We start from the raw sequence: 27637 nt of genomic DNA, 5'->3' as shown, positions 1-27637 counted from the left end.
AAAGCGGAAATTTATTAACGCTTTATATTCCTTAAAAACTTGTCAACAAGATGACTTTTGAATACCTAGTGTTTTATATTTAGTACCAATGTGTATACTGTATAACGTAGGTATCTGTAGTGTGTACCTACAAATCTATACATGTAAAAAAATGCTCTTATCAGCGGCTCCCATATTGGCTTTGATCTCTCACCGACAAAATGTCGACACCTCTGATCCGCACTCCGACCGACTGGCGACACGCGGGCGATTGATTGCCCCCGCGGGGCGGCTCTGATTCACACCGAATCAACGGGGAAATTCGGAAGCGATGGAAGCGCTCGTAAGCGACTTTACGTCGGGATGAAGTGAGAAACTGAAGGTAGTGGCTGAATGGTGAAATTCCCCTGGGGCCGATCTCGGGGGGTCACAGGTCAGCCGTCTCCGTCCCGGTGTGAGGGATTGATCAGTACAGGGACGCGGATTGGATCGACAGGGAGCGACACGAATTCCGACCCGTCTAGCTTGGTATGGGCTTAGCTGAACCTTTGATGATCTAACTGATCTATAACATTAGTGCTTAGATGTTTGTCAGTGCCAATTGGGCTATATCGATAAAGCTAAAATTAAAATAAGTTGCTCTTTACTCTTTAGTCTTTACATAGTGCTCGAAGTTCTTTCCTTCAAATAAGTATTTTGATCATTACTAAGAAACGTATCGTGTATGAGGAAAAACTGACTCCCTCGAGGGTCGGCACTGAGCAAAATTGAACCAAATTCCGGTACCAGCGAATGGGTATTCGGGCGCATATTTTGCCAACTATATTTGTTTTGTTGGACGGCTAGGCTGTCCCGGTTTGACAAGACCATTTCGGGATAGATGTGATGGGATAAGGGGAAGACAGTGGACTGATGGACAACAATACCGGATAGAGAGCTGTCACGGCTGAGCCCGTCCAGTAAGACAAGCATAAGTAGTTTTGCCGTTCGAACGGTGACGACCGCGACGGTTGGGTATCGCTTATGTTCTTGGAGTCTGCTCTTGGATGGACTAGTTGCCGATGGGAGTAACCCTGTCTAGGACTGGGGTGGGCAAGCATTGATCAGTGAAGCGCATGGGTAAGTTTTGAGGACTGTTAAAGTCGGATGACTGTCTGCTGCTGCCTGCTGTGAATTGTGATCGTCTTCGTCTCTCTTCCGTCACGGTCCTCCGCCGGCTGCGGCGTTAGTTGCGGCGGCGGCCGCCAGGTGGCAGGCTCAGGACGGTGTGCCTCGGGCGGCCGTCAGTGTCACACGGCCGGTCACCGGCGCCGGGCGGAGTCGGGATGGGCGGCTGGTTACCGGCGCTGGTGCTGGTGCCGGGGTTGGTGCTGGTGATGGGGCCGCTGCCCTGCCTACAGCTGCGGCCCGGCCGAAGTCTCGGCCGCTCCCACGATCTCGGTACCAACGTCTCCGACGTCCTCAACAACCTGATGAGCGAGGACAAGTACGACAGGAGAATCCGACCCGGCTTTGGCGGTGAGTGCAGCGAGGGAGCTCGGCGCTGGGAAGATCACGAGGTCAGGAATGATCACGCGACAGGTCATGAGGTCAGGGGACAAACAAGCTACGATGGTAGGCGATGGCCAGTGATCACGGTGGTAGGTCACGATATGACCTGACATCGGACGATGACACCTACTGTGACCAGTGGGTCCTTTTGTGGACAGGTGGGCCGGTTGTCCAGAGAGAGACACCCGTGACATAGAATCGCCTTGGGCTTCACAGGACTCTTGTCATACAGTCGCCCCTTGCTGAGGGATCAGCCCGTTAGTGGACGATGCCGTTTGATGTTCGCTACTTGGATTACTGTGCCGGACTCGTTGCTAAAATTGAACGGCATAATTAATTTCGCATGTCATCTGCCGATGCCATCGATGCCATATGTTCGTATAGTATACAATGAACATTTAAACGAAAGATGATAATATCCAGGCACTCTTTCCAGGCCCCATCAGTAAAAATTAATGCATGCAGGATGCATGGATGGAATGGATGGAATGGAATCAATGGATCAATCAATGGAATGGAATCATGGATGGCATGAAGTCAATGGATCTGACCATGCATATCTGTGACAAAATGTCATTCTAGCGGGCCAGGCTTCACAAACCTTGCTCTTGCAAAATTGCAACTCTTGCTTCGTTGCTATTTCCAATCGCTTACATACTAAAATCACCAAAAGTTGCACGTTCTCAATGTAAGCCATCGAGCCCAATGATATGCAGTCATCAAAATTGATGTGCGGTGGTCTGGACCGTGGTTTCCCTTTCAATCTCGCCTGGCCATTCCGTTTATACCGGACGATTACCATCGCGGTTGTCAGAGCGTTCCTGGTCTTCCAGCTCTGAGAAGGCCTGGTAGAGAGGAAAGCAGAATAGAAGGAAAGATCTTGGGAGAAAGGTGACAGACGGTGACCCTAGTCTACATAGAGACAAATCGACATCGGGCACATGGTTTCAGAATCAGTTAATTATGCAGGGGTAATGTTCCTTTGTTTATGACAATTGTAATCGATATGTATTTACTTCACATATACAATAAAGAGAATATAGGGATAGTACCTATCGTTTTTAAATGAAAAAGACCAGTGCATGGCAGTCGACATCTATTTGATGGTGACATAAAAACCGTTTTTAAGTTCGAAGTAAATAGTCTATGTGCCTTATATCGCTATTCTGACCTTCCAGCGGTGGATGCGTTTGTGCGAGTTCGTGCGTGTATGCGTGCTGATGCGTGTGTGCATGTGCGCGCGTGCTTGCGTGCGTGTCCTTTGCGTGCGTGACGGCTGGTCGGGAGGTGTAAGGTCGAATCAGCAGGGCTCACCGCTGCCGGGTGTTGTATCGGTGACTGAGCGGATCAACGCTGACGCTGAGCGCGGCGAAAAAAGAGCCACCGCTCAGCTCAGGGGGGGAGAGAGAGAGAGAGAGAGAGAGAGAGAGAGAGAGAGAGAGAGAGAGAGAGAGAGAGAGAGAGAGAGAGAGAGGAAGGAGAAGGAGAAGGAGAAGGAGAAGGAATAGGAGAAGGAGAAGGAGAAGGAGAAGGAGAAGGAGAAGGAGAAGGAGAAGGAGGAGGAGGAGGAGGAGGAGGAGGAGGAGGAGGAGGAGGAGGAGGAGGAGGAGGAGGAGGAGGAGGAGGAGGAGGAGGAGGAGGAGGAGGAGGAGGAGGAGGAGGAGGAGGAGGAGGAGGAGGAGGAGGAGGAGGAGGAGGAGGAGGAGGAGGAGGAGGAGAAGGAGGAGGAGGAGGAGGAGGAGGAGGAGGAGGAGGAGGAGGAGGAGGAGGAGAAGGAGAAGGAGAAGGAAAGGAGGAAGGGAGGGAGAGAGAGAGAGAGGGAGGGAGAGCACTAGCAGTCCAACTCCTCGTCTCCTTTGCCATTTGCCGCCAGTCTCATCGTATGTAACACTGTCCATCTACATAGTCTCCTCCTCGCCTCTAGCACTGCCCCCCTTCTAACAAAGTGTTGTATCTTGAGACACTGTTAAACCGGATGCGATATATTTGACTTAGGCAACAGCACCATACCGACGGCTGGCTCAACGGTGACCGACCGACTCCCTCACCGTCCGGCCAGCACGACGCGGTCCTGAGTCTGACACGATCACGTGACTGACCGATCAACGGTCAGCCAATCACAAAGCGAGACGCCAGACAGCGAGACGCCAGACAGCGAGACACAACACCAAACTGGGCGGGTACCCGCGCACCGCTCCGATTTGGATGGGTAACCGCTCCGGAATGTTCCCAGCACAAAACGACCGTTCCCAGCACACAACACAAAGTTTCCCTGCCTCTATGCCCCCATATAATCTCCCCAGTCCCCGATCTGGTGACAGCGGTACAGTCGATTCACTCGGAGCCGCCATGGCCCACGACTCTTGGCATTACCTGCCAGGTCGCATTGTTTGCAGCTCAGATATTGGACCGTGACGGCGACGGCGACGGCGAATATTGGCCTTATGACACCGTCTCGCCGTATCACCAGGCTCTTTGAGCTTTGCCGAGTCTAATCCACAGTGGTCCAGATATTATTACATAGATCATGGGCTATGAAGCCGAGGACCCAGTAAAGCCGTTCACTCAGGACGCCGTAATCTTGGACGTGCATTTATGGGTCATGGGTCTGCGTCTATGTATGCGTCTACTTGATTTCACCTTTTGAAAACTACTTTGCTTGCCTTTGACAACTGTTAGTTTTATTTATCAGGAGCGTTCGATTGTGCCTCCTTTGAACTACATAGCAGCAGTATTGCAACAAGCCTCATCCCACACGTTCCAATAATGCAGTGTTATTGAGACTGTTACTGCGTCACACTGAAGGATATTTGATCGTTTTTTTCGTATTAGTCGACTTCAAAGCCGTTTCAGCTGCTGTCCACAGATCCCGGACAAGACCACCAGCAGGACATCACAGGCTGACGCGCATTAGACGCCATACTGTCCACACTGCTGTGCAGGCTAAAAATTGTGTGTTCTGACTGACCTGACTTAGCCACACAGATATGTTTGCACACGTCTTCACGCATCAGCTATTTTAGTTAGACTTTGAGGCTGATAGATAGGTCAAAACTTACCGTAATAAGTTACGTTATAGCATAGATAACATGAAACATGTTATCTATGGTTATAGTAATCATATCTAAAGGATAACACAATTAAATGCATACATGTGCCACTTTTTCGCGCTGTGTTAAATTCAGTGCGGAAAGTGGCTAAAGACAGCAGCAACGGATAATATCGATAACATCCATCGCAATCGATGAACTTGTGCCAGACTCAGCAATGCATCAAAATAACAAAAGCATAAAACAACAAACAGCAGATACGGACAAGACCTTTGTGCCGCCTCTCTGCCGCCCCAGTCTCGGTCGGCCTCTGTCCGGTGTGCCGCGTAGGTGACGGGTGCTCGTGTTGGCACAGACGGCCCCGCGGGGGTCAGTTCCGGCGTGCCTCGCCAGGGGAGAGAACACAATACAATCGGTGGGCGGTGGACCACCCGGGCCGGGGTCCGGCCTGAACCGTCCGGGCCGGGGTACGGTGGACGGTGGACCGCGCGGGCCGGGGTACGGTGGACCGTCCGGGCCGGGGTACGGTGGACCGCCTGGGCCGGGGTCCGGGGTACGGTGAGCCGCGCGGGCCGGGGTCCGGTGGACCGCGCGCGCTGGTGGACGGTGGACTACCCGCGCTGGGGTATGGTGGACGGTGAACCGCGCGGGCCGGAGTCCGGTGGACCGCCTGGGCCGGACCGGCAGGACAGGCAGGAAGAAGAGAATGGTCACCGGCCGTCCCTAGAACTTTGGTAGAGCGAATGTTGCACGTTGGTTCAGGCTGCATTCTTTGAATGTAGGATGCCGGAGGAGGGTTCTGTGCCGGGTGCATTGATGGGCTCAGCAGGCTGCTTCACTCCCTCCAGTTTTTCATCGGCCACCACGATACCATTTATATAAAGAGTTGCAGCTATTTACCTGCCGAAGATTTGCTATCATTGCTAAGCGTCGTTACGAAAGCAATCACTGTGACAAAATATCTCGATAATACTCCGTTTGCAATTTTAACTTAGTTCCCTATCAAAATGGTCCACCTTAGCTCCCAAATCGGAATCCCCAAATCATTTCCCACATCAGTGTAACCATTTAAGACATCACTCGAACCATCCACTGATGCCGCTTCACCCAACTCCTCACTCAGTCAGTAACCCCGTGTCTCCGAAGTCCACGGGTGTTGATGGGTGGTGTTTTTACTCCTACTCCCTAAGGGTGGCCGTGCCGGCACCTCTAATCAGGTAATGGAGTGAGCCTTGCACGCTCGGGTGACATGTGACCGAGTTCATACCGCGGACTAGGCACTGAGGGTGTCTCCGTGACCAGCCGGCGGGAGCCCCGCCACCGCAGCAATCCGAAATAGATCAAGATGTTCATTTTCCACTGCCCGGGTCAAATATAAAATGGAACATATTGGTGTGTTCTGTGTAGCATCTATGTACTCTTAAGGTTTTTTTTTAATTTCTCTTTTAATTTAACTCAACCTTTGTTCGATACAACCTGCATCGTCAATCTTCCATCAGCAGAGTCCAATGGATAGGTATGTGTGGTTCTGACATACCTATAGGGTTAAGGCTGAATAAAAAATAATATTATTTAGATATTGCAAGCGATCCCGAGCAGATGCACTCAATAATGCATTCACTTTACGTCCTTTATCAAACGCTTTTTTCACCCGAATCACGCTGTAAACGTTTATAATTGGGCTGTCTTTTGAGTTCATAGGCCGTCACTGGCTGCTTTTTACACACCAGCCCACACTTTGTCTCGCGGTGGCCTTTGTAGTCGGCACTCGTGGCTCAAAGTTCCGACCTTTTCTCCCAGTTTGGAATGTTGAACGAGAAGAAAACTCCCGTAATCCCTCTCTAGCCCAAGGCTATGCGCTGAGCGCACCAGCTAACCACCCGCCTAAGTTTGGCGGGCACGCAAAGCATCTCTAAACGTCGGTTTATCTATCATCCGATGAAAGCCTAAGTTCACACACTTAGTGAAACATTCATGAAGGGTAGCAGCCAGTAGGCCAATGGGTGACTTCGTGTGACCTAGCTGCATGCTAGTCCTGGCATATTTTTACAAGGGACGCAGGAAGGTCACAGTTCAGGATAGCTCTCGAGATGAGGGACACGACATGACAGTCGTTGTCATCGTCAGCGTCGCCGATGACATCATACCAATGTCCCCAGCTGTCTGTCTTCGTCGGCGGAACGATCTATGCAGTTATGGATGCATTCGCTGGTTTGCGGGCGGTAACAGCTTATTGTGTTGAGGGGTGCCACTCATTGTAGTTTTTCCGGGATCGGCGAGTGACATGCTGACAGTAGAGAGAAAGCGAGAGAGACAGAGACAGAGAGAGAGAGAGAGAGAGAGAGAGAGAGAGAGAGAGAGAGAGAGAGAAAGGGAGAGAGGGAGAGAATCTTTCCTCCCAAAGTATCTCCGATACGTCGGCCGTTGCAAGTTATCAGTCTTCACGCTGGAAGTTAGCACACGGCTTACTGACAGAATGCGATGACACACTACGATACGATGTGTCGATTTCGGGAGTCAGTTTTCCGAATTCGCTCAAAGATATTCGCTCAACATCATTCGCTCAACAGCCAATATGCTGTTGATTATATATAATCAATGAATAAAGATTCTGCACACTGTTTTAAAATATATCACAAACCAAGATCCACTGCCTTGAGACTTGAGAGTGTTGCAGGGCTGCGACATTTTAGGATCATGAAAGTGAGAGGTTCATTTATGGTGTCATAGGTCAGTCACTTTACTTGACAAAAAATGCAGCTTTCACAAGATCCGGCCTGAATCATAGATCAGGTATTCCAACTTTCAGCTCTCTGTGGCCTGTACGTTCCGAGCAATGGCAAAAGATAACAGGGAGAGGCACCCCCTTTCGGCTGGGGAGCGTTAACGATGTATGTACGGAACGGATAAATTGGGTTGTGTCATATTCTAGCCGGCAATCAAAATTCGCAACCACTATATCCGGAAATGGAGGATTATATTTCGCGTGCGGTGCGGCCGTTTCACCTGTATTTTGCCACTGACGCATGCTTTGCTACTGTACCTATTGTCAGCAGTTAATTCACCACGCTGTCATAGTGGTATGCATCAAAACGGCTTATTGGACCGCTCAAATGAATTCCGTGTCAACAATGCTTTGAAGATGGTGCATGGTCAGCGTTCTGCAAAGACACATTTGGATCTTTACCGGCTGATAAACTGGTCAACAGCGGTGGAGAATTAGCTTAAGTTTGGGGTCAAAAATATGTTGTGAGATATGAATTATGATGCATGGTCAAAGTGTTATTGTGCATACGAATGCTGTAAATTACAAAGAAAGCATACCATTCTCATTTCCATATTTGATGGATGCTATTCAGAAGTTTGCCCTCTGATGACTTTGTCCAATTTTGTCACCAAAGCAACCCAATAGCTTTTCCTCTAAAAATTCACTATCTGGCAGAGGAAAACAAACACAAAAGGCATCTACTAAAAGTATCTTAAATGTTATTCAAAAGCTTGACTGGCCTGTTAACTTCACAAAGCGGGTTAGTTAGCAAAAGCCACAAAGTTCTATGATGCTGAGCTACAACTGTTAGACGACTGAAGAAATATGAAGTGGACCAGCAAATCCGACACCCAGAGAACGCAATCTCAGTTTTTCATAACTCGTAGTGACGAAGTCAGATGTCGCATCTAACGAAAGGCTGTTCTGGCTATTTGGTCTCACTCATAAACTTATGTGAAAGCTAGCTCTTCCAGACCTTGCGATATCTAAATATACCCCCACTGATCCACCTCACTCCACGTCACATCCCCTCCCTACAGCACACCGCTCGGCCATTCAGTAGCTCCGTGCCGAGATTGGGTATCGGGCCGGCCGTCCCCCGACTCCAGCGGCGGCCGATTGAAGGCGGTGTCGGCGGCGGGTGAGCGGCCGACCACAGTGTGCTCTGGGGACCGGCGGCCCCACTGTCCGGCCACCAGTGATGACCCGTGGGCTGTCCGAACGCCGTGCCACCTCCCTCTGAGGTAACGGCAGGCAGTGAGGTGGAATAGACGACCCGGCCGCGGGGCAGAGAGTCACTCGGGGCGGGTCCTCGGGATGGAGATGGAGAAGGGTGGTGGAGTGTCTCCTGTTTGTGAATTGTGCTTGTTTTTCGTCGAGATCGCTGCAATAATGCTGTGTGAATGGGACAAGCACACAAACTTGCATTATAATGCGATTCATCAAATCGAGCGCTGAGTGTAGTTCCAAATAGCTAGTCAAGCTCTGCAGTTTTGTTCACATTTGGCAGTTACCAAAACTTTTGGCTTACGTGAAATGAGAATTAGAAATTGTTCCAATGCACGTATGGTCCACGATAAAGCTCGACTCCGTACTTTATTAGCATGCAACCATTATGTAATTTGCTTGAAGTTGTCTGGAGCATCTATATCGTATGCATGTTAAGTGGAGTAATGTAAATAATGTGGCTACAATGGTGCAACTTAAGGACGGTTACATGGTCGTCCTAAAGCCGCACTCGGAACATTCGTTTTTTACGGTCATGCCAAGGAAACGATGGGATGTTTTCACCATTTGATCTCTGTTCTTCTTTTGCCATAAAAGGGATAATGGTGTTCGCTCCAAGATTTTATCATCAGCCCAGGTCTTTTTACTAAGGCCGTATTTCTTGGGTAGGTACCCTCGGGGCCGTAAATGACATGATATTCGCAAAATCAGTACCTTGTTACCGGAGCGTAGTTACAATGCAAACACCAACGTCGCGTGGGTATAGTCGGGTTTACACAGGGCATTGGTTTAGAAGGACGTTATCGGCTCGCTCAGATTCGGTGGTGAGGTAGTCGGTCGCACTACTGCCAGCAGAGAACGAGTTTAGGGCTGAAAAAGTGGCAATAACAAATGATTAAACTTAGAGTTCGGTCTTAGGTATCTCTTCGCATGAGACGGTTAGGAATATTCCATTGATTTTTTTCTCACGCATTGCTGGTAGTATATGGCTGGAGTGGTTATGAAATGAATATTTAAATTTATGAACTCTTCTGATGCTGCGATGTAGTTCATACTTTATTTCAGGTTTGACATTTTCCCACTATTAAGTTATCTGTCAGTAAACATGGGCAACACATGTGTCCTTGTTACGGCAACTTAGGTGCTGTACCGCTGAAATATGTCACCTCCACTGCAGTCTCATCGGTCGTTTGGGGAATTAAGTACCGCTGCTACGCCCACCGTTAGAAATATTGTCCGGTATTAAATCCAGCGCTGAGCTGCTGACACAGTGAGCAGCTTCGACTTGAATACAGTAGTCTCCGTCCCCGCTGAAACCAAATTTACTGCGCATTCTAAATCTCTCCAAAGTGGCCATTAAAAGCTGACTTAATTCCTTCACGGAACATTTTCTATTGAGCACTTACTGCAGACCTTTCTGTTGGTATCGCTAATGTGCAATTTGTCGTTCAGAAGTTGAATTCAATGTTGACGTGGACGAGGAAACGAAAGGGGCGTTTTCAAGAAAGTGTCTGCTATTTAGCTTAGAAAACTATCAGTTCCGCTGCTGAGGCCCGACACTTGCCATGATGTTGAGCTCGCTTTAATTTTATGTGGTTGCACCTAAGAGAAAAGGCGGTGTCAACTGCTTAGCTAGTAGCTTGCGATACGAAAACACAACAAGCAATATTTCGTCATCGCTTATCAATAAATTTATTCGTATTCATAAGTAACCGATGAAAGCACCCAGCAAAGCAGCTCGATATCAGTAAAGCAAGTGTTGCAGAAATAGAAATGTGGCTAGACCCTTCTCCACCCATGACAAGCCTTCTCCCCCGGATGCATTGCCCGTCTAACTTACACGATACTCCCACCCATCTGTCCGGAAGGCCCGCCGAAGACCGGGTTCCCAGCTCCATCAGTTGTTGTTTATTGTCACTTTGTTTCGGCTCAGCCCTCCGAGCCTTCTCGCCAGCTCGTTGTGTCGAGAGCGACCGCACGCGGGAGCGTATTAAGTCCACGACTTTCTCTCAAATCAACGCCTTAGGAACAGCGTCGCTCCCGAAGTCACTCTGAGTAGGTTTCGATGTCGTACCGATACCGCCTTGATGGTGCATCGATGACGTCCAAATGACGTTCCAATGACGCTGCAATGTCGCACCGACAAGCCTCGATTTCGGTTCAGGTTCATTGACCGTCGCCGCTACCACCACTGCACCGCCGCCGCCGCCGCCGCCGCCGCCGCCGCCGCCGCCGCCGCCGCCGCCGCCGCCGCCGCCGCTACCACCGGAAGCTGTCTCCGTGACGGAGAGTCGGCGCCAGGCGGCGCGGCGGCCAATGGGCGGCGGTGGCGCGCCGCGTTTGTCTCGGTGCGCCGCTGTCCGCCGCAGATCCGGCGCCGGATCCGGCGACACTGGCCGGCCGGACAGACCGCGGTCGGTGGCCGCCATCCGCCTTCTTCAATGGCTGTCAGAAACAGCCGCGCCTATGGCGCCGAAATAGGAACATGAGCGAACGACGCGGTTGTCGCCACCACGCTTATTGCGGGGAAGAACGATTGCATGAAGCAATCGCAATATGAGTCAATTTTGTCAATTAAACAGTTAACTTCAGATATAAGGTGGTTTTAGGGCCAGCTCGCACCTAAATACAACCGTGAAAGCGGCATTGTGAAATACGTCCACAAGACTACAACAAAATACGACAGAAAACTAGTACTAGCATACTTTTTACTTGAAGAAACATGTATTTTTGATATATATGTATGTATTGCTTGTACATACCATCTTGTGCCAATACAAGAACCTATGAGACTAAACGCTCCGTCTCGTCTATCAGCTCACAGTAGAACTGAAGAGCAGTACGAACCCGACTCTACCCGTGGCGCCATGGCATTTTGACGATCAGCATGCATTTGTTTATGAAACGGTCGATGTCGTATGTTGACGCTAGCCTCCACATGCTCAGTCCCCGGAGACTGTGGATATGAATATTTCAACGAATGATTACCGGAATGTGGCCCATAAACTGTTGACCCCGCCGTTCTTTAATGGCGCTGGCCGTCGTTCAGCAAGTGTTTTATAGCGGATCGTTCACTTATTGTTTTGTCTGCTAGTAAACGTGGCCCTGTTCGCTTCCTATGAGGCATTTTGTAGACTTTCAGTTAGCATTCGAAAAAGGAGGAATGAACAAGCTTGGAAAGGACATCATTCAACTCCGCTGAGACCTACAACAAACTGACATATTTGTTTAAAGTATAATATTGACAAGACTTATCAATCCATGACGTCCACATGAACTACATATCGTGCATGTCCATCACGTATTTTATGGATACCCTCGCGTGATGTGGAAGTTCAACATGTCAGCAGAATTTGACGGCTCTGCTTACACATGACCGGTCGTTCCGGGATTCGGTGCCCTTTTATGGTTCATCTTCACTTGTATCTACGGCTGAAGCCTTTACATCGTTACTATCATCGTTCCTTTTTTTATAGGAAAGTGCAATAATAGTTTCGTAAACAAAATTTGTTTTGACTCTTGGCGAAATATAGTGACAAATATTCAGAATGCCAGATAGGTCAGAAACTATCTTTCCAGCAAATACCAATACTTTCTTTTCGTATCAGATTTCAGATCGCAAGCCATTTAACTCCATCACAATCCATCGCAATCCATTAAAAAAAACACACACACACACACACAAAGAATGAGATACTCGCTGTTTGTCACCGAACACACTTGTCAGTCACCCATCCTTATCTTTGTCTGCCTTCGCTCTAGTACACCTTCATTTATTGTTCCACTCTCCTGCTTTATGGGTCTGCTCTTGACGGGTGACATCCAACAATTCTGAAATCGCCGCGCTCGCAAAGCTGACTCGTACATTTCGAATTTCAGCTCGAAACTTTGTCACGACCCAGCGTTTCCCCGATACGATATTGAGAATCGGAGTTCGCACTTTACCGTGGCTCCATCGATGAGTATCTATCAGGATAAAGGTGTCCAAACTTGTTCAGGTTATTGTTTTTACTGTCACTTGTCGTGTCAGTTGTGACTGTGAGTTCTCTGGTGATATTCCAGCACGAGGCTAAAGTATTGCCGCTATTGTCCCCATTTGACGCGGCAGCGGCACACTTTGGCAAATGTGTGTGACACACTTCGGTAAGCTGTGAGTGTGTGTCTCCGGCTAGACGCCATCTTACAATGATTGATGGTGTGTTTCGAAGGAAAGATAATGGTCCGATATATTGCATTAGCCTCCGGTAATCTGATACAAGAAGATGGCGTGCCGCGTACACGGCGCTAGTTAGCTTTCAACATTGTTCTTGTCGGACGATTAATCGACAGATAAGGACTGGCCTAATTGACTGTATTTAACTATTTATAGAAGCGCAATCGACCGTGACATTTTGTGGCGTTAAGAAACTTCCTTCGACTTATTTCGATACAGTGTTCTTATAAATTGATGTTATAAGCGACATACATTGTTGAAAATTGTCCGTAATAATAAGCAAATACATTATATTTTCCATGTAATTTAGAACTCGTGGCTTTTAATCCAAGCCGGTAGCCTGCTATCGAAGTGCGATCTTTGTTTAAGAATAAATATGTTAAATCTGCACATGCTCATTTTGCATTGTTGCATGTGTGCGCCTACGGACGCATGGCTTTATGAATGCGCAAACGGTTTGAGCCCAACCCCTGAACCGGGGACCCTCCGGTTGTTGTCCGCCGCCTAGCAACAACGGGTCAGTCTACCTCCCAGGGGCAAAGTAGGTCAGCTGACCCTGACCGGCCGGTTAGCCCCGGGCGAGGGACAGATGGCCAGGACTGCGCGTGACTTGTAGCCACATGTTGTAACATCTTCTTGTTTTGAAAACCGACTTTTGAATGTTGATTTGAATTACCAAGTAGGTACGGAGACGGACAATGCCTCACATAATTAAGTTTTAGTTTACACCGACAATATGTGGGCATGAATGCGTCTGTGCATATTTTGTCCACGCAGATTTGATTTGTTGTCAATGAATGGGTTTCCTCGTCTATTCCGTGTTTGTGTGGATGTGTATGCGCTTTGCTTCTCTGTGTGTCTGCAACCCCAGCCAGACAGCAATACAGTAGTTGCGCCGCGCTATTCTGCTGCCTCCATGGGCTGTCATTTCCTGTGTCTGACCCCGATCCGGCCGCCTCCCCGGCCCGGAGGCTCCATCAGCCGCCGGCCACGGTCGCCGCCACTAAATGCCACGCCCCATGTGTGCTAATAGCGCCATCAACGGTGGCCGGCCGCGCATATTTGTAGCGCTGTCGGCGCGGCAGTGGCGTCCGCGGCGGACCGGCCGGGCCTCCGCCGGCTGTGGGGCGGGTCCGATTACCCGGCCGAGACGGATCCGTAATGCGCCGACACACTGCGTATCGTATGATAACCGGCTGATGTGACAGCTGAATGCGGATATGTGAGCATACGGGCTCATTCATACGCGCATAGCAGAAATATAACTTTATGATTTATGATTCATCGATATGCTCAAAAACCAAAGTCCTGTCAGCAGACACGGATGCCCTTCTTGTTTCACTTCTCAAATGATATGCTCCAGTGCACCGCATGAATTTCAGTTCACACCGCAGCGCAGCAGCTGTCCGTGCCTTCATGGTAGACTGCACCGCATTACCCGAACTTCACACCCCGCCCGCTAGATGGCAGGAGCTTCCGTGCCTGCAGGGTAGACTGCACCGCAATGCATGAGCTTCGAACTCAACCCGCTAGATGGCAGGAGCTGTCCGTGTCTGCAGGTAGACTGCACCGCATTACCTGAACTTTCGACTTCACTCGCTAGATGGCGGCAGCTGTCCCTGCCTGCACGGTAGACTGCACCGCAGTGCCTGAACTTCATACTAGCCCGCTAGATGGCAGGAGCTGTCCGTGCCTGCAAGGTAGACTGCACCGCATTGCTGTGGAGTGCCGCGGCGCAGTATGACTGACTTCAATCGCAACGGATGGGCAATGAGCATGAGATGCTGTTAGGGAGTGATTCGAATAGCTTCCGTCTGTAGCGAGAATTTGAGAACTTTTTGTCCGAAAAGCTGAATATTCTGTGAATACCTCTTGGCACCTTTTTGATGTTTTCTGAGTACATGCTGCAAACGAATAGATTAGATAGGAATTGAAAATCCGGCGCATTACAAGCAAGTTAATTGTGCCCTCGATTTGGAAAAAGTAAAGGCTTTTTAAAGTGGAACGCCTGACAAAAAAGACTGCTTTCCACTTAGCTGAGCTGCCCAAACAATGACTCCACGCTGACACATCTGACAATTCAATTCACCAGGTGTATCAGTTAGCACTCCCACCACAGAGGTCCGTACGCCGTCCGTACCAAACCTCCCTTGATCTCTCCGCCACCCCGTCACCCCCCCCCCCCCTCCCCGAATCCCGTGTCATATCGTGCTCCTGCCAGCGGTCTCGTGCTCCCTCTGACGTCAGCAGGCGGCCGCTCGACGTTCGTTAGCCGCACACACGTCGGCAGCGGTGTCCCCGGCGCTCCGCCACTCTATTTGCCTTTCTGCTGGTGTAAAATATCAGAGGCTGATCGGATTTGTGAGACGCTGTTGGCGCAGCATATTTGCCCATTTGACAAGGGCCACGAAAAGGCAGATATACGGGATAATTATGCGGCGATGAATATTTATGGCGCGTGTTCAGGTGCGACGGGTGAAAATAGCAAGAATGAACGACCTACCTGTGTTGTGCGAGCAGGAAACTCATCGCATACAGTAGGATTACAAACGAAATCTCCACCAGCTAAGGCTTCAGTGAACGAAAACAGCTTATGTGGCAATTTAATTGCAAAGCTGTAAGGGCTTTGTTATATCAAACGTCTTTTTGTAGTTCTCTGCGTCTTGGAAGCCTTCAGAGAAGGTTTATTTTTATCCGTATTTATTTAGAATTCAAGATCTGTCAGCCAAGGGCAAGGGCTGGTGACGCGCCCTCTTGAGTGCAGGCATTGACACAAAATATATATCCAATCTAATTGAGCTTCTAGTTCTCTAATCTAACTGAGATCACGAAAATAGTGAGGATCGAAGGCACCCACATCGGAGTGTGTAGCAGAGTACCGTGAGTGGCCTGGCCGATCAGGGTGTCAGCGGGCTCATTTGGTCGCGTCATTTCTTCCGCCATGCGCCATTAACTCTAATGGTAGAATGTGCGTGCTGCACCACTGAGCGTGAGAAGCTCACAGGGATGGTGAGAAGATGGTGTCAGTCGCACCACTGCTGGCGTGCTGACACCACCCTCCCGCCGCCGTCCGGGGCTGGTGATGGTGCCGTCAGGGCCTGGTGATGATGCCCTCAGGGGCTGGTGATGGTGCCGTCAGGGGCTGGTGATGGTGCCGTCAGGGGCTGGTGATGGTGCCGTCAGGGGCTGGTGATGGTGCCGTCAGGGGCTGGTGATGGTGCAGTCAGGGGCTGGTGATGGTGCCGTCAGGGGCTGGTGATGGTGCCGTCAGGGGCTGGTGATGGTGCAGTCAGGGGCTGGTGATGGTGCCGTCAGGGGCTGGTGATGGTGCCGTCAGGGGCTGGTGATAGTGCCGTCAGTGACTGGTGATAGTGCCGTCAGTGACTGGTGATGGTGCCGTCAGGGGCTGGTGATGGTGCCCTCACCGTTTTCCGTACGGTACGCTGGTCACCGACTGAGGCACGTCCCCCGGGACAGCACAGCAGCTTTTCAACCGATCGAGCTCAAACAACAGAACCGTGTTTGAGCATCTCCGATGTCAAACATGCGACTGAAATCAAATCAACTGACTCGCGCTTGGTCAGATAAATACCAGCTGCGCTGAATTTACTGGGGTCTCGTATTGTATTTTACAGCACACAGTTCAGCTGCACATCATAAACAGGCTCGAGCAGCTGCATTGTCCGATGCCCACCTGCTATTGGGTCATTAGCTAGTCAGGCGCCTCAGCTGGATTAGGTAGATGGATCATGAGTCCATGCAATTGTGTTATCTGTTTGTTTGTTTATTTGTTCTATCGTTGTCTAACATGGAAATGCCGCAATACCCAATCAAAAGGTAATTATGGGAAGCCCCAAAACGATATGAATGACAACACACTGAATATAGGTACAACACACTGATCGAATTATATTTGGCTTCTCTAATGAGAAGCCTCAATAACCTCGTGCATTGTTTATTATCTCGGTGTGTCAATAAAAAAGATACAGACAAAAATCTGGCAATATGTGTTCTGGCACTGCGATATTGTCCAGATGACTTACGTAAAGGGTTCTTTCTGCATACATCGAATCATGACATCGTTGACAGACTGTTTCGTTGATTGAAGCCTTCTCTCGTTGCAGGTGCACCCACTGTCATTCGCGTCAACATGGTCATCAAATCGCTGGGACCGATATCAGAAAAGGACGAGGTACCGTGAGTTGTTTTATATGGTCTCGCTGTATTCCAGGAGAGCGTAGTTCATAGTAAATAAATTATCTCTATTCTCAATTTTCAATCAACATTCCGATTGTTTGTAAGAAAAGAAGTATTTGTGATGCCTATAAGAACCCCATTGCCGATCGGGAACATATAATTTGGCTTTTGACAAAGCGTCAGAACTTCCTATTTACCTTGAGCTGGTGCCGTGACCAGATGTGGCTTTGTCTTATTTTAATATCATTTTAAAAACTTTTTTATTTTGACAAGTTTGTCACTATCAACAATGTAGGCTGCCCGGTGTCTGCAGAGTTTTGCGGTGGTCTCATACACCGTGAGAATGCGGTATATGACGACTGAATTTTTTCCGCTACTGACCCTCCTTTACGTATTTCGTCATTTCAGGAATTTATCTTGGATTGCTACTTCCGTCAGATCTGGTTCGACAAGCGTCTTCAGTTCAACAGCACAGACGTCGATATACTGTCGATGAATTGGTTGTTTCTTGAAAAGGTAAAATCAATGTCACGTTTTCTAGTCATTCACTCTTACAATTGGCACTTGGCAGCTAGTAAAAGTACTGCGTCCTTATTAGGTAAATGATAAAGCACGGGACTTCAAACAGAGGGGGAATCTCTGGCCTACCGTTCCCGCTCTTCCGCTGGTGCCAAACATATCCAGCTGACAGGCCATTACGGGAGACAAATAGGTGAAAGACACCATCAAACAGATCGGCAAACAATGTGTTTGGGCACTGTCAGACACCGTCAGATGACTGACCTCACCGGAGCTTGTTCTCATGGTGAATTTGTTATGTAATATGTAGACGTAAATCATATTTTGGTCATGACGTAATTCACTTGCACTGTGGTGCGGTAGAACAAAGACTTGTCAATGACAGTAAACTTCTCGCAGGTCTGGAAGCCGGATACGTTCTTTCTCAACGGAAAGAAATCGTATCTGCATAAAATCACGGTGCCTAATAAATTTCTTCGCATCAAAAAGAACGGTCAGCTGACATATTCAATGAGGTGAGATAAAAAATTAATTTGCGTTATAATCTGCTGAACTGGTTCAGTAATATTTCTGGCATTGCGCAGTCACTTTTGATTCTCAGCTATTTACTTGTATTTCACCAATTATAGAGTGTGAGATAAGTGACAGATAATTACCTACGCAATGACTGTGAGACGTTGACCTCAGTCCTCAACCAATATGGCATAACAGCGTTGGCATTTCAGGCTCACCATCAAGGGGTCATGCCCTATGCATCTTAAGAAGTTTCCGTTGGACAGCCAGTTATGCCCTCTGGAGATTGGATCATGTGAGTAGTTCGGTACTTATCCACTATCCAGCATTTAGCTTTTCATTTATCAAAAACACTCGGTGCTGGTTAACTTTGTCTGTGTTTGTTTCGTTAGGGTAACACGTTTCTAAATCTTGCAAACCCTGCTCTCAGCAAAATAATCTTTAACACATAAATGGCAACATTTGACTTTGAGTGATTAGGAAATATATGTGATGATACCGGGTATTCCCAGGGTATAACAACTGTACAATAAATGTAAAAGCATACAAATCGACGTAGTTAAAGCAAGCCCGAAAGTAGATTGAACTTCTTCTCGCGGTCCATGCTGGCAATGTTGCACGTCCATTGCAGACGGCTACACCACGGGTGACGTCATCTACCGCTGGGATCACGGCGTGCCAGTGTCTATCAAAGGTGACGTCAGTCTGGCACAGTACCTCATCAGAAACATCACACCGTTCGAGAGCACCGAGACCACGCGCAGGGGAGGTGAGGCTCCGCCGCCGCCCGAAACGTGGCGCTGCTGAATTAGGGGGCCGCTGCCGGGCTATTTGTTAAACTGTCACTCTAATTGGCAATCATTCTAGCCGACAGTTACATAGTGACCACCTGGAAAGGTTAACAGACGGACACATTTCCGCCAACGGCCCGCGCTGACGGTTACATATTAGACAATGTAGGCGCTTGACGGCGCTCCATAACCTCTCCAAGCAGAATTCCTCGACGGAAACACTTCTCTCACGGCGTCTAACGAACACGCTTCCTCTTCCAGAGGAGAAATCCACGCTGGTGGTGCACTTCCATCTGGAGCGTCTGACCGGCTACTTCCTGCTTCAAGTGTACATTCCGTGTGTTCTGATCGTCAGCTGCTCCTGGGTCAGCTTCTGGATTACCAAGCGGGACGTGCCCGGTAGAGTCAGTCTAGGTGAGTCCGAGTCGCCCGGTAGAGTCAGTCTAGGTGAGTCCGAGCCGCCCGGTAGAGTCAGTCTCGGTGAGTCGGAAGGACGTGGATCAATCGCTATCAGACTTGACTTATGCAGTTTAAATACACGCCCGTATTCGCGTATGATTACATGACCGACGTACTTACGAAGTTCCAAGCATAATACAGATGAATGCGTTCACAGCATAAGAGCTAACACAATGATAATACATTCTGTACATATATTGATCCTAATCGCCTACGAAATGCACGGCTTTCGTGGATAGCCCGCAGAGCTGCAGTGATATTTGTTCAGAGAGGGCTGATTCGACCGTCCAGTGTTGCTCGACATCAATTTCACCGTCTAGCCTGCTACATGGGTGTGTTTCCTGCCGCGAACTGCAGGTTAATCCTCTCCACCGGCGCAGTCGAGCCGCCGTGTGACCGTCAGTAAAGCCAGACAGGTCTTGTTACGTGCCCCGCCGGGCTCAGCCGCTATAATCAAATCACCGCGCGGCGGACCGGACAGGGAGAGGGTCCGGCGGCCAGCCCACCAGGTGCAGTTTGAGGTGTGCCACCTCCTTCTGACCACTATTGATCCAGGCGCCGTGGACAGGAAACTTTGTGCCACATAATGAGCCCTTCGAGGACTGGGTCAAGTTGTCGGACTCTCCGGCCTCTCGGGGGAACTTTGTGCCGCCTGCCGCGCCACCAGGACGGCGTATGAGCGACCGCAATTCGCAGCAGGGTCGATACTCGTTCGCTGGCCGCCGCTAATGTTCACGATTTATCGAACCATCCCTGGCCTGGCATCGTCACTATCCTTTGCAATAAAGTAAAGTATTTTGGAGTGTATCAACTATTGACTTTACCAACTGAAAATAATGTCTCTGGGCTTACTGGCATTCTTTTTTGCAATGGTCATGATGTTAATGAGGTTTCGGAAGCAAGCAACCTTTTGCCAGAAATCAGTTCCTGTGAAGGCTTGCAGCGCCTGCATAGGTATTTCATTCGATAGTGTTATTTCAACCCGTCCCTGAAGTAATAACGCGAGCACAATGACTGCTGGCCAGACCATGTAAGTCCAAGAATGGCACCTAAGCGTGCTGGTATGTGTGGTATGTGCACTAAACCTTCCTAAACACCGCCTGTTATTCCAGAACAGGATCTGTCCAAGAACCGACACAACTCGCAGTGAAAATGCTGCGACATACACTCGTTACTCAGTAGTACCGCACTGATAGCAGTGTAATCAATTATTTACTGGGCGACGAAATATGGTAAAAGTGGCCGCGTACAGCGAAAACCACTTGGCTGTGTGTGTCAGCTACAACTTTCACACAGCAGCACTTCGTGATTGTTACCGTAAAGTCATGAAAGTAAAATAAGCAAGATAAAACTTACACTTAGAAGTTAGAATCTGTATTTCATGAGCCTGGCAGGCTTTATCATTAACTGCAAACGGACTGGGCGGACCGATAAGTGCATTCCGTTTTTTTTTTAGATTTCTGTGCCTGAGACGTGCTAAAAAGTGCGAATCGTCGACCTGAACTTATTGATAGAATGGTTGAAGCTGGTATGACATGGTATGAAGCTGGTATGACAATTTCTAGCTTCCGATGATTTTAAATGAATGCATTTTTGGAAAATAAGAAGTAAAACTATACGGCCATGTCTATGTATGTCGTGAGGATAGTGTTGATAAACATTTTAGAAAATTTCAAGCCCCTGAAAATGTATAAATGCATAATCAATATAAATAAATCAATTATTTACTAGGCGACGAAATATGGTAAAAGTGGCGGCATCACCCCTATAATATAGTAAAATATGGTATATGGTAAAAGTGGCATAATATGGTAATATGGTAAAAGTGGCATAATCACCCCTGAAAATGAGTGATTATGTATAATGTAGCGCACTCTTTTTCAGGGGCTTGAAACTTTCTAAGCGGACACATTTCGCTATTGTTAAAGCGCTATCACTCCTACGACATAACTGATTGGGCAATGTTTCCGCGTGCGACAAGATTATATATTTGTTGGCAAGTATCAACACCGCTCTAACAGTAACCACACTGATTTTGGCAGGTATCACCACTGCCCTGACTATGACCGATCTGATTTTGACAGGCATCACCACTGTTCTGACGATGACCACACTGGGTTTCGGAAGCCGCAGTAGCTGGCCCCGCGTCAGCTACGCCACCGCTCTGGATTGGTGAGTGCTGCCCCACTGACATAAGAAAATTGCACTCATAGTGCCTAGAGGTGGGTATCGTAATATTAAAGAAAAACATAGCAATATATCGCATTCGTCCGTGTAAACATATTTGTATGTTTAACGCGCATAATGTATATCGCAGTATATTGCAGCACAGACCATATATATTTGAAAATTCTGCTACGCTGTGATCCAAAACAGTAAATGCATACTGCAAGCTCGTTTTTCTACTGTTGATTTATTTTCACACATTTCGGTTGCAGGTGGGTCATCATGTGTTTTGCATTCGTCTTCGCATCTATGGTGGAATTCGCCACCATCAATTTTATAGAGAAACGACTGAAAGATAAAAAGACGAACCTAGAAGAGCTCAAAAGACTCTACACCGAAAGGCATAAGGTATGTATGTCCAGCTTGTTTGAATAGTTCAAGCAATAAATTCGCGGCAATTCTGCCGACAAGAGGCTGCTCACCTGAACCTATAACCATTTCAATCGTCTGGTGAGAGCGTGAGCGCCTAAAGACGCACTGTATTGTCATCTTTGATAAGTACCAGGGCAAGGCGTCAAATATTATAGTACATCATGCGGCTTGTGTCACTGACTCAATCTTTCGGTCTGACACATTCTGTCAATGTGTCCGCCTGCCATCATGGCTTACATAGACCGCACTTGTCACCGGATCTAATGGAGCTCCCGCCTGTCATCGTCCACTGCTACTATCGCCGCGGGCCAGGCCCTCCGCCCCATCCGCGGACCAGACCCCCACACAGCAGGTCATTCGCTCAGTCCGAACATTTATATGTCAGTCGCCACAGGCCAGCTCGGCCTGGAACGATTCAAATCAATGTCACTGGAACAGATGCGGTGATCCGTCTTCCCAATTGAAATGAGGACACTTAAAATGTCACTCTGTGGCCATCGACAGCCTCTCTCTCTCTCTCTCTCTCTCTCTCTCTCTCTCTCTCTCTCTCTCTCTCTCTCTCTCTCTCTCTCTCTCTCTCTCTCTCTCTCTCTCTCTCTCTCTCCTCTCTCTCTCTCTCTCTCTCTCTCTCTCTCTCTCTCTCTCTCTCTCTCTCTCTCTCTCTCTCTCTCTCTCTCTCTCTCTCTCTCTCTCTCTCTCTCTCTCTCTCTCTCTCTCTCTCTCTCTCTCTCTCTCTCTCTCTCTCTCTCTCTCTCTCTCTCTCTCTCTCTCTCTCTCTCTCTCTCTCTCTCTCTCTCTCTCTCTCTCTCTCTCTCTCTCTCTCTCTCTCTCTCTCTCTCTCTCTCTCTCTCTCTCTCTCTCTCTCTCTCTCTCTCTCTCTCTCTCTCTCTCTCTCTCTCTCTCTCTCTCTCTCTCTCTCTCTCTCTCTCTCTCTCTCTCTCTCTCTCTCTCTCTCTCTCTCTCTCTCTCTCTCCCCCCCCTCGCGTAGCGTTGCAGGTTTATGTGCGACTCCCTCCCCCCCGGCCGGTGCGTCCCACAGCCGTCCAGGGACGCACGGCGCGTGCTATGCTCCTCAGAGTAGGACCCGTGGGGCGGAACACCACTGCGACACGCAGAGTGCCTGGCACGTGCTGCGTCCCACCGGTCAATCACGACGGAACATTGACGGCGGCGTCACGCGCCGCACGGAGACGGACTGGGGCTAACGGAGACACATGGGGACGTGGAGAGACGCAAAAAAAAACGCGGGAGACGCTCCGAGAGACGGAATGGTATTAAAGGAGAAGACCAAGAAGGAAACGGAAGGAGACATGCGGAGACAGAATCAGAGACTATAGCAAGGAAGCTGCCAGAAACATGGACAAAATATTGTCAGGGACGGACGTAAATGGAAGTAGACGTGGCACTGGGCGGAAATGAACATAATTTAAAGCCGATATAATGACAGACTTGACATCTCGAATCATTATCGCCACCAATCCAGTATTGATTCGTGCCGACCCATCTGTCTAGCTTTGTTGTGATTGACATAGCATGAAATATTTATCCAAACAACTTGCTATAATGACAGCAGAGGCGACAGGAGGGGGCGTCCCCTGTCGATCGGCACTCCGATAGTTAACGGACACACCTGGCCGCGCAAACAATGAGAAATATGTCAGCCCTCGGCGCGAGGAGAAGTCAGGACTCAGAACGATGTGTTTCGAACCACCTGGGCACGTCATTACACTGCGGGTATGGAGTTGTTCAAGAAAAGGACCTGCACTTCGTTTGTGATAGTGGTGACACAGTTTTTCAGTTGCCGTGCTACCGTGCCTGCCTGGCATACGGTCGAGGCCTATTTCTCGGCGTTAATTTCTTCGAACGATGATTTCTGTGCACGTAAATCGTCCTGATCGTTGATTTATCTAAGCGCTGATTTTCTGACCGTTTAATCCCTGTGACCACTACTTCTCCAGTCGCTGGCAACAGTCGGCGCCAGGCAGCGGCCGACGCCATCCAAACGTTCCCTGAGCGGCTCGGCCGTCAGCCGACACATTTTGACGGTCATTAATTGCCGCGGCCGCGCCAAGAAGAACCACTCGGCTGTTCATTTCCGTTCCGCCGAGGTGCCGGCGGTCGCCGAGGCCTACAAGTGATGTCATAAACGTCATAAGTGACGTCATAAGAGACATCACGAGTGGGGTCATGAGAGACATCTGACAGTGACGTTACGAGTGGGGTCAGTTGAACCGTTGCGGCGCCGTAATTATCACAATTTGGCTTGGAGGGCCGAGGGGGCCGAAAGAGACACCGCAAGATCAAGGGCCCTGGCGGACACTTGGTCGCCGTAGAAACACAGAGATGAGTCATAAATCGGCCGGGATGGGCCATATCGAGACTCGATTGGAACAGACCGACGACAGCAGCGGAATGAGCGCCGGTTATATAGGGCGGTAGATACCGGACTGCTGCAGTCTTCCATTCTCCTCTCCTCTTCTCTGCTTCCCTCTTCTATCCCCTCCTATACTTTCCTCTTCTCTCCCCTCCTATCCTTTCCTCTCCTGCTCCTCTCCTTTTCTCTCCTCTCCCTCCTATCCTTTCCAGTCTCCTGCTTTTCTCGTCTCTTCTCCTTTCCGGCGCGGTTGGTGGGAGCAAGCTCATTGTAAACTGAATGGTATTGGTGGCGACGACCCGTTGAATAGTCCCTAAATCCCGCTTAGGACTCATATTGATGCAGGTGAAAACACAAATACGATTAAAAAGTTGGACACAGTAAGCCATTAAAGTCGTTTTCCAAACATATCTTTACTTTCATTTCGGAAATTCGTAAAGCATTAATAATCAAATGAATCAAAAGTCAAAACATAACAGTCACTCCCTATCTTCAGAGATGATACAAAAACCGCGCAAAAAAAAAAACTGACAACTCTGGCCTGTCGCGACTGACGGGCCGCACTTTGCGCCTTTAGTCCCGCTCCCCGCCCCCTCGCCGCTGAAGCGGCCGGTCGCAGCTGTGACTAGTGAGCTCAGGGTGTCATCAGGCCGACAATGGCCGAGAGGCTGAGGCTCTACCGAGATAAACTTGCCCAGAAAATGACACCCAGCTGGGCGATTTGGCGCTGAAGGGTGCTTAAGCGGTAGCGGGCGAGCCAGAGCAGAGTTTTGATAGTTTATAAGTTGGTCTGATGGCAGCGCTGAAACAATGTTTTGCCGCTGATAACTCGGCTGAAGTACGATTTTGTCGTGTGATATATGCGTGTTTACGTGTGGTACTCTCTGCGTGCGTGTTACTTGCACACGATTTCAGTAACATATTGCGTACTTGGTGACTGGAAACATCTTTAAAGAATGACATGCATATTGCATATGGAGAGGTGACAGTGATTAATTGCACTTCTTTTCTACATACAGGCTGCACCCATGCCATACTGTCGCTTGCCTTCCGTCCTGCTTCGCTCAACCACGCCCTGCTACGCTCTCCGACGTTCATCGTCGTCCCTCTAAGGACACTGTGACCGTCCTTACGACCCGTCCCTTTAGCTATCCCCCTAGGCCTAACCCGTCCCCTAATGGTGGGTACGCTGGGCCGGGACTGCTCCGTCGCTGTACAGCCGGCCCCTCTGACCCATCCCCCCCTCTGGCAGAGGATGGTGGGTATGCTGGGCCGGGACGGCTCGGTGGCCGTACACCCTCTGACCCCTCCCCCTCCCTGGCAGAGGATGGTCGGTATGCTGGGCCGGGACGGCTCGGTGGCTGTATGTACAGTCGGCCCCCTCTGACCCATCCCCCTCTGGCAGAGGATGGTCGGTATGCTGGGCCGGGACGGCTCGGTGGCCGTACAGTCGGCTCCCTCCACCCCAGCCACCCAGGAGGACGAGGATATGGCGGCTGCCCAGATGGAGTTCTCAGAGTTCGCCGGCACCGCGCCGCAGCCACAACAGGAGCCGCCCGGCGCCGGGTCACTCATGCCGACGCTGTTTGGGAAGAAGAAATCCAAGTCGAGTTTCGAGTACGTGATGAACAAGCTGGAGCGGCTGACGGAGAAGGATCTGCAGGATCGTTTCTCAGTGGTGGATATCTACGCGCGGATGGTGTTCCCTTTACTGTTTGGGGCGCTGAATGCGGTCTATTGGGTGCTCTACCTGTACTACATCACTGATGAACTGGAGACGGATACTTTCCGCCTCAAGGCACCAGCGGACGCCGCTGCCTACCAGCCCGCCTCCTGAGAGAGTCGAACTGTCTCCTGAGCGTGCCCCGTCTCCTAGTATCCTGGAAGCGTATTGTATCTGAGAACGTCTGAAGTCCTGACTGAGGGCGCCTGACATCCATGACAACCTCCAGGCCTATGAGACACCTGGTTTCCTAAAAGCATTTGACTAAACTAGCAGGCCTCATAGTGATTCTGGACCTTCGGGATAGCTTGCTAGATTCACGACTCACGCACACAGCTAGTCTCTGGAGTTACGTGCATACCGGTCGGATTACTGAGACTACGCTTAACATGGGAAAATGGGATGGCACTGCTGGCTAACTGCTTTCACCATTTGTAGGTTTAGGCCAGTATACTAGACATAGTCGTACGAGGGACGTCCAAGCTCAACTATTTTTACTGAATTGTGTATCCCTGTAGGTTTTAGTAGGCGTGGCACACAGTGACTTGGATAGATCTGAACAGGTCTAGCTCTGCTGTGAATACGGCCGGCCATCGGACCCGATTGGTACACGTATGACGAAACTGATAGCGACAGTGTGTTGGGCGGCTTTCACTGTGGAAACCGTCGTCGGCTGTGGAATAAATCGGACGCTAGTCACTTACATTTATTCTAAGCGGTGACCCAACCGAGTGGGAGCCACGGGAACGCTGACACAATCAATGTGTGTGAGTGTGATGAGATGTGTCGTGGGCGGTGGTTGCGTTGGTAGGTGTGAGGATGTGGATGTGACCACAACCTCGGTGGATGTGAGGTTGTGATAGGGAAGTTTAATATCCACCAGTACAATGCTCACTGAATAGCTCTGCCGCTGTCAACAGCATATGTCGCTGATCTAAAAATGTTCTCTTTTGCGCGACCGTTTATTCGTGGCGACTGGCGATGGCTGTTTTGTTGTGCTGTGTATGACGATGTCTGTTCTGATTGTCGTCCGCTTTTTTCACTGGACCTGAAAGAGCCAACACGATTCCATTTGTCGGCTTTCGATGTTTGGTCTGTCCTTTGAATCTGCGTATCAAAGCCTTTTCATCTGGCGTGTGCCGAAAACTAATCCATTTCTGTAATGGAAGTGTCCAATGTTTCGAAAGGCGCTGACATTTTATTTCGAAGTTATGTCCTTGTTTTTAGCTGCTATCTAGTGATTCGACAACATTGTAGGTCGACCACAGAAGTTTGTTCATTTTCATTATTAAAAGGGCTGATCCGCAATCGTTCATGCTCATTATTGAGATTATGTAACTGCCTCTACATTTAGCAACTATACCTACATATCTAAAATAATTTTCCCCTCTTCAATCTAACGCGTAGGTATAGGTATAGTGCATTTCGAATTGCCTCTCTCGATGCTTCTTTGGCATTGCCAATCTAGACCATGAGAGTGCTAAGCTTACCACTATATCTAAACGTTTTAGTACCTATTTATGCCTCTAATGAATCAAGAGTTCATTGTACACTTAGCAGGAGTGTATTTATTCAACTGTTGTGTAATTATGCATATATCTAAGCCGTGTATGAGAGCTGTTTAATTGATGGTTAATGCTCACGCTCATAAATGCGGCAAATAAATTACACAAGTT

General features: G+C 49.2%; 1 protein-coding gene across 1 annotated transcript; it reads left to right on the top strand.

Moving 5' to 3' along the window:
* The first annotated feature begins 1279 nt into the window (after window positions 1–1279).
* On the top strand, window positions 1280–27637 carry LOC122393193 (gamma-aminobutyric acid receptor subunit alpha-6-like). Its single transcript, XM_043389020.1, has 10 exons — window positions 1280–1497; window positions 16912–16979; window positions 17393–17500; window positions 17903–18018; window positions 18229–18311; window positions 18648–18785; window positions 19069–19221; window positions 21351–21438; window positions 21705–21840; window positions 25644–27637. Exons 1-10 carry the CDS (start codon window positions 1305–1307, stop codon window positions 26073–26075), a joined length of 1515 nt encoding a protein of 504 aa, XP_043244955.1. The 5' UTR covers window positions 1280–1304; the 3' UTR covers window positions 26076–27637.

This window comes from Amphibalanus amphitrite, unplaced genomic scaffold, assembly GCF_019059575.1.
Source record: "Amphibalanus amphitrite isolate SeventyFive unplaced genomic scaffold, NRLGWU_Aamphi_draft 000521F_arrow, whole genome shotgun sequence".
In the NCBI taxonomy this organism is placed as follows: Eukaryota; Metazoa; Arthropoda; class Thecostraca; order Balanomorpha; family Balanidae; genus Amphibalanus; species Amphibalanus amphitrite.
The sequence above is the reverse complement of the archived record's forward strand: the minus strand, read 5'-3'. Positions and strand labels throughout refer to the sequence as shown.